At 40.0% G+C, this 12,374-nt stretch overlaps 1 protein-coding gene across 1 annotated transcript in view; it reads left to right on the top strand.

The window, feature by feature from the left end:
* The first annotated feature begins 6,691 nt into the window (after positions 1-6,691).
* alp3 (alkaline phosphatase 3) overlaps positions 6,692-12,374 on the top strand; it is a 113,718-nt gene continuing 108,035 nt past the window's right edge. Inside the window, 1 exon segment of the mRNA XM_034167806.1 lies at positions 6,692-6,832. Within this exon segment, the coding sequence (XP_034023697.1) occupies positions 6,751-6,832 (82 nt within the window). The 5' untranslated portion in view covers positions 6,692-6,750.

Below are 12,374 nucleotides of genomic sequence, written 5' to 3'. Positions count from 1 at the left end.
AAAAAGGAAATACACAAGTCCTTTTGCTGATTTCTTGGTATGTTAATGAAGCGTTACTTGAAATTGCCCTTAATCTCCTGAGTACCAGGTATATCCTCCTGACTAACCTTCCTGGTAGCCAGGAGGATATACAGTAGTGTTCAGAATAATAGTAGTGCTATGTGACTAAAAAGATTAATCCAGGTTTTGAGTATATTTCTTATTGTTACATGGGAAACAAGGTACCAGTAGATTCAGTAGATTCTCACAAATCCAACAAGACCAAGCATTCATGGTGTGCACACTCTTAAGGCTATGAAATTGGGCTATTACTATAAATGGTAAATAAATGGTAAATGGACTGCATTTATATAGCGCTTTTCCATCTGCATCAGACGCTCAAAGCGCTTTACAGTTATGCCTCACATTCACCCCGATGTCAGGGTCCTGCCATACAAGGCGCTCACTACACACCGGGAGCAATAGGGGATTAAAGGCCTTGCCTTGAACCCATGATCTTCTGGACTCAAGCCCAACACCTTAACCACTAGACCATCACCTCCACATATAATGGTGTAAGTTTGTTTTTCAGTGCAGCTTTTGCCATGATGTTGCTCTGTTCTCACACAAGGATTTTAACCTTTTGAAACCAGAGGTTGTCGCGGGCAGGCTGGGCACCCTGCAAACTGTAACATTTCCAAATCACTATTTCCAAACAAAAGAAATAATATGCGATAATTAGCTCAAAGCTCACTTTCACCTGAACAGAATTGGCTCAAAGCTCACTTTCACCTGAACAGAATTGGCTCAGTTGCAACATTTTTTTTTTTTTAACGTCGTCGTCCCGAATACAATGCAATGAATTTACGATGGCCTCTGCACTAAAGCCCCTTTCACACCGGGCCCACTTCGAGTTGCGTCATGCGACATCATGATGATGCCACGTGGATGCAACCTAGTGCCGAGATGATGTAGCTCAGTGGCACAACACCGTGACGGACGCAAAGGACGAAGCGAATCGGATGCCAAAAATTAAGCATGTTTAATTTTTTCTGTCAAGCACAGGACGCAGAAAGGAAGTGGTTTCAGCGCAAGTCAGGGCAAAGCAGCGGTAGTCACCATGACTGGAAGCCACACCCTCACAATATAACTTTACCTGTCACCAATTTATGATTCCTGCTGTGTTCCATTGTTCCCGAAGTATAAATCATGCAGGATTGTTTTTATACTGTGTACACAATGCAGTGAAACTACACGCACAAAGAGCTGCAGATACTTTTTAATCAAACTACGCTGTTCTTCTGAACAATGTCTTGAAGGTCCCATTTTCCTCAGGCTTTCAAAGAGAAAAGCATGTTCAGCAGGTGCTGGCTTCATCCTTAAATAGGGACACCTGATTCACACCTGTTTGTTCCACAAAACTGACAAAGTCACTGACTGTATGCCACACTACTATTATTGTGAACACCCCCTTTTCTACTTTTTTTTTACTAATAGCCCAATTTCATAGCCTTAAGAGTGTGCATATCATGAATGCTTGGTCTTGTTGAATTTGTGAGAATCTACTTAATCTACTGGTACCTTGTTTCCCATGTAACAATAAGAAATATACTCAAAACCTGGATTAATCTTTTTAGTCACATAGCACTACTATTATTTGATTTTCAACCTGATTTGGGCCTAATCTGGAACATATATAGTTGTATTCCAGAACTGCACTGGTAAGGTCAGGCAGACACCAATCATTTGGTGAAAGCCAAGTTCATTGGAGTCAAATGTGAGACTGCTTTAGTGTCTTCATGCCCAAGGGTACTATTACAAGACTGTTTAAGCAGCTGTGCCGAATGGTTTGTGGAGATATTTGCAGAAAACCTGCTATTAATAATCTGAATGTACTCTGACTTTATTTCTGTCTGAGTGCATGAGTGTGGTCCAGAAGTGTTTGCAGGATGTGTGTAATGGAGCTGAAATCAACAGATAAGTTGAACTCTCAACCTCATGAAGCTCTGTAGGGGGCATTATTGCACTGCACATAGTGCAACACACTTCTTGAGAACTATAATACAAGTGCCTTAAAATCTGCATTTAGAGAACGATATTGCCATAGACGTCAATATTGAAACTTGCTACTCCTTAAAAGCAAGGTCGTGTTTGACAACACGTTTGGTGAAACTCTGTGAGAAATGAGCTGAGTCTTCTTCCAAATGTCACTGTGCAAATATGCACATGTAATTTTATTCTAAATTGCAAAAATGTTCATTTATATCAAAGGAGGTACAAATTATATCTCAAACCTTCTCCTTTATGAAGTTACACATTTTCAGATGTGTCTTGAGGTGATTAATGCAGCATTTAATGCAATTAATGCTGTTATAATGAGCAGTATTTACATTTGCTTTGTTTTTGTTGGTGAAAGTGAACAACCGAGGGAAAACCAGTGTTTCAGTGGAGGTTGGAATGTTTGAGGTAAATTAAATTGTTAATTAAGTTGAAATAATTCAGACAAAGACAGTAACAGGTCTGGGAGCATGTGCTGGTTCTGTGCTTTGCTGCATCCACCACACTACAGTACCACCCCCAGGCCTGGATGGCAACCACCCAAGCATACAACCTGTCTCCCCCCCCCCCCCCCCCCCCCCCCCCCCGGGGCAGTCTGTCTTCTCAGCACTGAGCCACCTGCACAAAGAAACAGGCTCCCTCACAATTCAAGTGTTAATTCTCATGCTAGTTTCCCAGAGAAACTACTTGTTTGTCCTACCAAAGACATCCAGTCATCACCGTAAGTCACTGGTCTCACAACCATAGAGTAAAACAGGAAGCACCAGGACCCTAAACACTTGCACCTTCATTCTTCTGCAAAGATATCAAAGCATCTCCAATCACCGCTGTCCATCGAACTCATGACTCCAAATGCTCATCTCATGCGTCTAACCTAATTTTAATCAGTTTGTTATAATTAGGGTGCATCTGTAAAGTATTCAAAGCACTTCACTTTTCCTACATTTTATGTTACAGCCTTATCCCAAAATGGAGTAAATTCATTTTTCCCTACTCACAACACTCCATAATGACAGCACGTTTTGTTGTTGTTGTTGTTTTTTTTGTTTTTTTTTGCTAATTTATTAAAAATTTAAAAGAAATTACATGTACGTAAGTATTCACACCCTTTGCTCAATACTTTGTTGTTGCACCTTTGGCAGCAATTATAGCCTCAAATCTTCTTGAATATGATGTCACGCTTGGCGCACCTATCTTTGGGCAGTTTGGCCGATTCCTCTTTGCAGCACCTCTCAAGTTCCATCAGGTTGGATGGGGAGCATCGGCTCATTGGCACCTTCAAAGCAGCAGAAATGTTTCTGTACCTTTCCCCAGATTTATGCCTCAAGATCATCCTGTCTCTGAGGTCTACAGACAATTCCTTTGACTTCATGCTTGGTTTGTGCTCTGACATGCACTGCCAGCTGTGGGACCTTATATGGGTGATTCTTAGACTACGGGCACTTATTATGTCCTTTGATCATATTGTATGAAAAACAGAAAAAAATGGGAAATTTCACACTTTTATAGTTATCTTTACAATGAAAGTGTGTTAAGAAATTTGTTCTAGTAGTCTATGATGACTTTTTCACCTTTTTTCAGCATCATTATATGCAAATATTGTCGTTTTGTGCTTGTCCCACACCCAGACTTTTGATCTTCAATGATAAAAATGAATGGTAAAGAAACATTTTTTCTAATGTTTTAAAATATCTCTGAATAAAATATCAGTAAAATAATCAAAACATAATTGGGGTATTCAATGTCATACAGCTGTTGTGATTTTTTTAAACAAAATGTAGTTGTCCCACACTATTGCCGTAATTTCCACCACAACACTGTAATGTCCCTAAACAGTTTGTATGAAAGATTGTTTGGGTAGTTTCTATGGAGATAAACAGTGACATCAGAGCACATGTATATAGCGCCAAATCACAACAAACAGTTGCCCCAAGGCGCTTTATATTGTAAGGCAATGGTGTGGTGGAAATTACATTTACAAGGCCAATAGTGCCCGTAGTTAAAGAATCACCCATATGTAGACAGGTGTGTGTCTTTCCAAATCATGTCCAATCAACTGAATTTACCCAGGTGGACTCTAATTAAGTTGTAGAATCATCTAAAGGTTAATCAGTGGAAACAGGATGTACTTGAGCTCAATTTTCAGCTTCATGGCAACAGCTGTGAATACTTGCCTACATGTGATTTCTTTATTTTTTTTTTCTTTTTTGTAATAAATTTGCAAAAATCTAAAATTCACATTATCATTATGGGGTTATGGTGTGTAAAATTTTGAGGGAAAAAAATTTCATCCATTTTGGAATAAGGCTGTAAACATAACAAAATGTGGAAAAAGTGAAGTGCTGTGAATACTTTCCGGATGCACCGTATATGCCCTTCTGAGTTTGGGATGCTTAAGATGATAACATTTTTTTTTTATTATTATTATTTTTGCGTTACTGCTTGCACAAGCTGGCTGGGATGGTCTAATTTATTCACTCTGTCAGTTATCTACATTTTTGCAGTACACGCCTTACGGTGTTACCATTGCAGCAGATCAATCTCAGTGGACTCTGAAACCGTAAGTTATCTGTTGTCTGTATACACGTGTGCACTTATCACATGTTTGGTACACTCTCTGTCCTTGATCTTTAGCACAAAAAATGGTACAATAAATATATTATTAAAAATTATAAATACTGTCATGGACCTTTCTGTATGGAGTTTGCATGTTCTCCCCATGTGTCCATGGGTTCCCTCCGAGTGCTCCGGCTTCCTCCCACGTCCAAAGGCTTCAGGTTACGTGAACTGGAAACTTTAAATTGAATGTAGGTGTGAATGTGTTTGTCTGTATGTGGCCCTGCGATACAGTGGCGTCCTGTCCAGGGTGTACCCCACCTCACACCCTATGACTGCTGTGATACGCTCCAACCCCCTGTGATCCTTAATTGGAATAAGTAGGTATAGAAGATGGATTGATGGATAAATACTGTCATTTAATATTTGACTTTTGCCAGTATCAGTTTAAATTTATCAGTACAGTGGGGAAAATAAGTATTTGACCCCCTGTCAACCATCTGGTCACTGGTGAACTTCAACCAGGCCTGGACATGTGCTGACCTGAGCAGGGGGACCTTGCTGCCCTGCAGGATTTTAAACCATGACAGCATCATGTGTTACTAATGTAATCTTTGTGACTGTGGTCCCAGCTCTCTTCAGGTCATTGACCAGGTCCTCCTGTGTAGTTCTGAGCTTTCTCAGAATCATCCTTACCCCACAAAGTGAGATCTTGCATGGAATACCAGACAGAGGGAGATTGACAGTCATCTTGTGTTTCTTCCACTTTATAATAGATAATCATAGCAGTTGTTGTCTTCTACCAAGCTACTTGCCTGTTGTCCTGTAGTCCATCCCAGTCTTGTGCAGGTCTACAGTTTTGTCCCTGGTGTCCTTAGACAGCTCTTTGGTCTTGGCTATGGTGGACAAGTTGGAGTGTGATTGATTGAGTGTGTGAACAGGTGTCTTTTATACAGGTAACAAGTTCAAACAGGTGCAATTAATACAGGTAAAGAGTGCAGAATAAGAGGACTTCTTAAAGAAAAATTAAAAGGTCTGTGAGAGCCAGAATTCTTGCTGGTTGGTAGGTGTTCAAATACTTATTTTATGCAATAAATTGCAAATTAATTATTTAAAAATCATACATTGTGATTTTCTGGATTTTTTTTTTTTTTTTAGATTCTGTCTCTCACAATTGAAGTATACCTATAATAAAAATTACAGACCTCTCCATTCTTTGTAGGTGGGAAAACCTGCAAAACTGACAGGGGGTCAAATACTTATTTTCCCCACTGTATATCATCCTGAAACATACAAAAATACACAGCACTTGTACATAAGAGCTTGGACATCGCTGGGTTAACACGGTCCGCATCAGTTGTTGGGGAAACAGGACATACTGATGACCTCTGGACTACTGAAACAAAATATACACAGACAAGCACTGACAGCATGGAACTGATGAAATGCTTGTATGACAGCAGACCCAGTAGGAGAGGTTACATGCAATGCATGTGAGAACTGTGGCTGAGCATAAGCACATGGTAGCTCAGTGCTCAAACATCAATGGAAGGAAGCTCTGATTGAAAGTGTAGATCCAGAGGCTACAGTACAATTGAAACAATGTTTAGGAACTGGATGATGCCCAAACACCTGCTATGACAGATGCGTCTAGTCAGGATGAAGATTGTGACCAGACTCAAGGAAGCAACACAACCGAGAGTACGACTCCCCCGGCTCTCTGATGAAGTCCCATCAGAAGAGATGCTTGCAGACATTAACACAGCTTTACTGATCATCCCCTGTACCACGATTCCACAAACCACTGAGCTCATATACACCACTGCCACAGTAATCATAGAAACACTCAGGTATACAATCAAGGATGCATGCGGCGAGAGCCTCCCCTATGGATGAAATTAATATATATACAAAGCTTTAATGTCATAAAAATGTATATTGCAATTTAACTTCCACTTTTTTTAATTTCTCATCTATTTCTTTACACGTATTTATCAGCCAGTCTTTTTATTAGAGATCATAAATTTGCCAAGTAACTGTAAGTCATTATGCATTTATGATGCCCTGATAAATGTGTGATAAATATGATTAGCAGTAGGAGACCTTCGTCAGTTGAAGCAGTGCTCTTGGGGAACGTTAGAGGAGCCGATTTCCAGCATGAGCACAGCCATGAAGTTGACAAAAGTTTTCATCTTGTCTCTCTTTCTGTTGGTGGAGTTGGAAACATCTGCTGCTAAAGGTAAGAAAATAAGATGTAGTTTGTTTTCTTTGGCAGTTATGACTTTACTTTAGGCTGTAAACAGTCTCTTGGGCAGGCAAATCAGTAGACTGTATTTTCATGAAAATTCAGCAAGGTATATCTTCTATTATACATTCCAAATCTAAGGTGGAACTCTACTAATGTATACTAAGGTACTCCTAAATTAAAAAAAAAAAAAAAAAAGAGGAAGAAAGAAGAAGACAGAGTCACCTAGGTGCCTGGTCTTGAGAACCAGGGATGGTAGGTTTAAAAGCTTTTTTATCCCATGGGAACTCTCCCTACTCACCCAAGCAGCTCGAGAATATGGACAGCACATACATAAGTGACATACAAACAGGGCAGTAAACAACATATGCAATAAATATCATAACTACATAATATTATAGGAGTTAGTACCTGAAACCTAAATGTTCCTACAGAAAAAGTCAAAGTTAAAGTCAAAGTGTCTTTATTTGTCTCCCTAAGGAGAAATTTGCCTTGGACAGAGTCTGCTACACAACAACACATCCAGTACATAGCACCCATACATTAAAAACAACACAGTAAGTCAAAGGATAAAATATAAATACACAACATTATTAACATCTTTATGCAAATTCCGCAATACATACCCTTAAGCTATCTTCCCTGAACTATCTACTGATTTATGAGCTTCACTGATAATGGAATAAATTAATATTTATATCGATTATATTTACGAAGAGGAACCCTGTACCTCCTTCCTGAGTTAAGTAAAGTATATTCAGAGTGCAGAAAAAGATTGAAATAAACCTCTACCCAGTCTGTAGACATGTTGTAAAACAAAGATATGGCTAATTAGGCTAAGATGTAAATCTGGTTATGTTATTATAGAAATAAAAACTATGATATAATATGTATTAGGTTCCTATCTAAAGTTCACCCTGCTATCTAAGTTATGGATAATTGCTATAAAAAGACAAATTCCATACCCTATGCTTTCTAAAACCCCAAACTTAGATACTATCTATTGATATCTATTAAAGAACCATTTAAACTGAAGAACCATAACAATCTATATCATGTAAAGGAGTATAAATCCCCAACATTGGCTAACTATAGCCAGAAGAGTTACCGTAATTTAGCCTATAACTAGCCTAGCACACCTTGCTAACCAAAAAGCTAAATAAAGTTGATAACTAGAGTATAAAGCACAATAGAGGGTTTTCATGTGACGTATCGGTCACGTCATTTTGTACCCCGTGCCCATTCTGGATTACGATGCAGTGGCCGCTGTGTTACGCTACGTGCATTTGGCGAACAATTGCAGAAGCTTCAACGTCGGTGTGAAGAAGCCTCACGGCACCGTGGCACTGAGAGAGATCCGCAGCTACCAGAAATCCACTGCTCCCAGAATTTTATTTTAATTTATTCGGCAATAAAATTATATAAGAGTACATAAAAATACCTGAGGATAACACAAGAACGCTTCCAATACAGATGCTTATTTACATTGTAGTCCTCAAGCACCGAGCTGCTGATCCGCAAGCTGCCCTTCTAGCACCTGGTGAGAGAAATCACTCAGGACTTCAAGACGACGTCCGCTTTCAGCGCTCCGCTGTGATGCTCTGCAGGAGGCCGGTGAGGCTGACCTGGACGGCAGCTTCCTAGTTCACAATATCGCAGTGTGACACTGTCGGCCATTTCGTTACATCACCACTAAATTCATTATCTGGTATAAGATACGGATCCACTGAACCAACTGCTACACATCTATCATGATAATTAGCTTTATCTTGAGGGTTTAAAGCATCGCAATAACCGTACATTCTCTCCATTTTTCTATCATGCGCCAGCCTCCTTGTAATCCAGAATGGAGACGGCACCTGTCCTGCAGCAAATCGGTCACGTGATTGAAAACCCTCTACAGTGTTGCTACACCCTACAATAACGATCGTAACAACCAATACATATAACAGCAAACATAAACAAGTGTTTTTTAACATTAGCTTAACAGAACCAGCTATGTTGTTAGCTATGACAGACCGTGCTGCAGCTGGCTAGATAAGTTAATGTTAGCGGCTAAGTTTAGCTAATTGTACTCCACTTCTCCCTATTATTAAAAACGATTAGTATATATGCGCAACCATAAAGCGTACAAGATATACGTACCGCAGTGAAAGGATACAGAGGGAGAATAGCTCCTGGATAAGAAGAGCTCAGGGCTAGAGGATACAGTGACACGTAGGCCAGAGTAGTCCATAATTGGCTTGACGAAGAGGGATCAATTAACGCTAACAGCGACAGTGGTAGGCATGGTTACCATTTTTGGTGGCAAACTCATCTCCAGAAAATCAACCGAAAACAATACCCAGAATATTGAAGACTGATCCAGCGACATCTAACTGACATATACATAAGGTGTGTGTAGCCTTGGCAGGTAATTAGATAAATAAAAGCTGATAGGCTAAGCTATATTACTATAGAAACAGAAGCTAAGATATCATATGTTTTAGGTTTCTATCTAAAGCTTACCTTGCTGGCAAGGATATGGATAGCTACTATAGGTAGACAAATTCCATCTTCTACATGCTTTCTAATGGAAACCCTGAACTTAGATACTATCTTTCGATATCTATTAAAAAACCTTTTAAACTGAAGTGTTATGTGTCGGACGCAGCTCGGAGAACCGACCAGCGTTTGAAAGACCCAGTATGAAATAAGCAGAGCACGGTACAAAGGCTAACTGAATTTAATACATAACAGTGATACATAAAAAACAAAGTGCGGTCTGGCGTGGTGCGCTCCCAGCAGCGCTAACGGTCCGGAGCCAGAAGCTGTTCGGGCTCAAGGACCCCGCCGACACCCTCCAGGTGGCCGCAACAAACCGAGTCTGTGAAAGAAGGAACCATTATGTGAGTCCACACTCTACACACAGAGAGACCACTTAAAGGTGTACAAACAGCAAACACTTCCTGGCTTGATTACTAATCAACTTCCCAACCTGCAGGCATGGAACATCCAGTTCACAAAACTCCACTGCAGTGGAAGCTGATTACACGACCAACATACAGCTCAATATAATAAAGGTGTGAGGGACACCACATTTACTGACTGTATAAATGTTAGTCACAAAATCTAACGTACCTCAGGAAGTGTGCTGACGAGCGTGAGACCTCACCCCCTCCTCTTTCACAGACCGTGCATCAAACCTGGACGTTCTCTGCATCCATTGATGATGCGATGGCTCCCGAGACAACGATCTCACCCGTCTGGTCACAAGGTCGAGTCTCTGGCAAATACACACTGTGCACTCCAGTCTTAAATGCCACCATGTTCCAATCCATGCAGATGCACCACAGCTGTGAGTCCTGATGAGCCGCAGGTGATCAGCCTCAGGTGATCAGGGTGAGGTCCTGATAAACTCAGCAACACAGCCACTCAGTTCCAAATGCAAACCACCTGGAAGGAGAAGCAAAGGACAGAAACAAAAAGGCAGCCAGGCCCCCCAGCCATACAACATGAAGAACCAGTTTGTCTTACAGAAACCCTTGTTTAATTAATCTTCTAGTAAGTTTATAGTGTCTACTGGAAAAACTTTGGTAATTATCACAAATTCGACCAATTATAATTAGTTGAGAGGTGTAAACACCGCATGTAGGCTAGGTATATTACTACTCATATAAGGAAATTTTACAATATGAAAGTCAAAATCATCCCATTTGTTAAAAACTGCTGTTCTAAACTGCCTATCTATAATACTCAATTCAATATCTAAGTATGAAAGTTTGCTATTGTTTTCTGTAGCCTTTTTAAGCTCTAATTCTGATGGATAAATAATTTTCATTTCATTCTTAAAATTAAGATTATTTAAAGTAAGTTGTAGGTCATCAATGTAACGGAAGGTATTGCAAAAGGTTTTTGCTGACTGGTTATCTGTTTTAAGCTTATGTTTCATAAATTTACATTCATAATAAAAAAGGAAAAGGTTTGGTAAAAGTGGAGCACAGTCTGTTCCCATAGATATGATGATGCAGATTTTGAATAATTTTAGATGTCTAGAAGTTCAGGAAACAACATCAGCAACTCGACTGACACTGTTAAAAAATAACTTGGTAACTCCATTTGACTCAATCATCAGTGATGTTAATGTGAAATGTCAACTTTCCATTACTGAACCTTGACACTTTAGTTGACAATACATAACTCAGTGCAAACATCAAGACGATTTGTCTGAGTCAAGTAGATTCACCAAGTTCTTTTTCACAGCACACTGTTCTGAAGACTGACCGATGTCTTGATGCATCTTCATTTTTCTTTCTTGTGTCCCATTTTAAAGTGTAAGGTTCCTTCAGAATTATTCACTCAGTCTTTACGCTTCCTTTCTTCATTTTTAAATCAAAACATAGTCATGTCACTCTGTGCTATCAGCATTCATTTATTATTCGACTGTTTTAAGATAAGATGACTTTCATGTGACCGCCATTTCTACAAAAGAAAGTGCTCACTATCAGGCTGGATGGTCAGGAATTGTTGGACACAAATGCACAGCTCAAACAAACAGTTCTGGTTATTAAAAGGCTTTACTGGTGAGGATTACAGAGGTCTGTACATGAGTAGGCAGTCAAGGAAAAGCAGCAGTACAAAAATCATCAGGCAAAAAGCTGTGGTCGTAGCAACAGGCTGGAGGTCAGGAACACACAATGAGGCAGGCAGGCAGGACTATGGAATGCAGGTACCGAGCTGGAATGCACAAGGCACAATAAACTGGTGAAGGGCTAAAACACCCAGTGAGCTTATATAAGCCCAGGTGATAATCAGGAAATCAGGAACAGGTGTGCATGGAAAGCACCAGATTAAAGGTGTGGCCAGAGACAGAGAGAAACACCCATCACCAAGAACCAAGAGACAGACAAGAGAAGTAGAGCTAGACAGACCCAAGCAGAAAAACCCAGCAAGAGAATAAACAAACAAAAACCAATGAACTAAAAAAAACAACAAAAAAAACCAAACAGATCAGAGACAAGAAATAAAAACCGGTAACGAAACAAACTCAAAGCCTGACACTGACGTGCATACTTGAATTACCACTTGAGATAAAGTTGGCTATTTGTTTTCTGTTCACACTGATTTCCATGTTCCTATTTTAATTTACACCTGCATGTGTGATTTCCAAATTTGATTCAGTGATTTTTGGAGTTAGATGAGGTGGTAGAGAGTGTACCCAGAGAGGAAAGAGTGGTGATTGGAGTAGACATCAATGGGCGTGCTGGTGAAGGGAACACAGGTGATGGGTAGGTTTGGTGTCAAGGAGAGGAATGTGGACAGGTAGATTGGTGATGGATTTGGCAAAGCTGATGATAATGACTGTGGTGAATATTTTAAGATGTATGAGCGCAGTGTGACATGTAACAGCAGAGGAAGGGGGCATACAGGTGCATGACCCCCTAGGAAAGGGTCTGCTTGCACTATGATGTTTGCACATGACATTGTGATCTGTAGCGAAAGTAGGGTGAGTCTGGAAAAGCAGAGGTATGCATGGGAGAGAATGGGAATGAATGTT

Source organism: Thalassophryne amazonica, chromosome 4, assembly GCF_902500255.1.
Source record: "Thalassophryne amazonica chromosome 4, fThaAma1.1, whole genome shotgun sequence".
Taxonomy (NCBI): domain Eukaryota; kingdom Metazoa; phylum Chordata; class Actinopteri; order Batrachoidiformes; family Batrachoididae; genus Thalassophryne; species Thalassophryne amazonica.
This window is presented reverse-complemented; position numbering and strand designations above follow the sequence as displayed.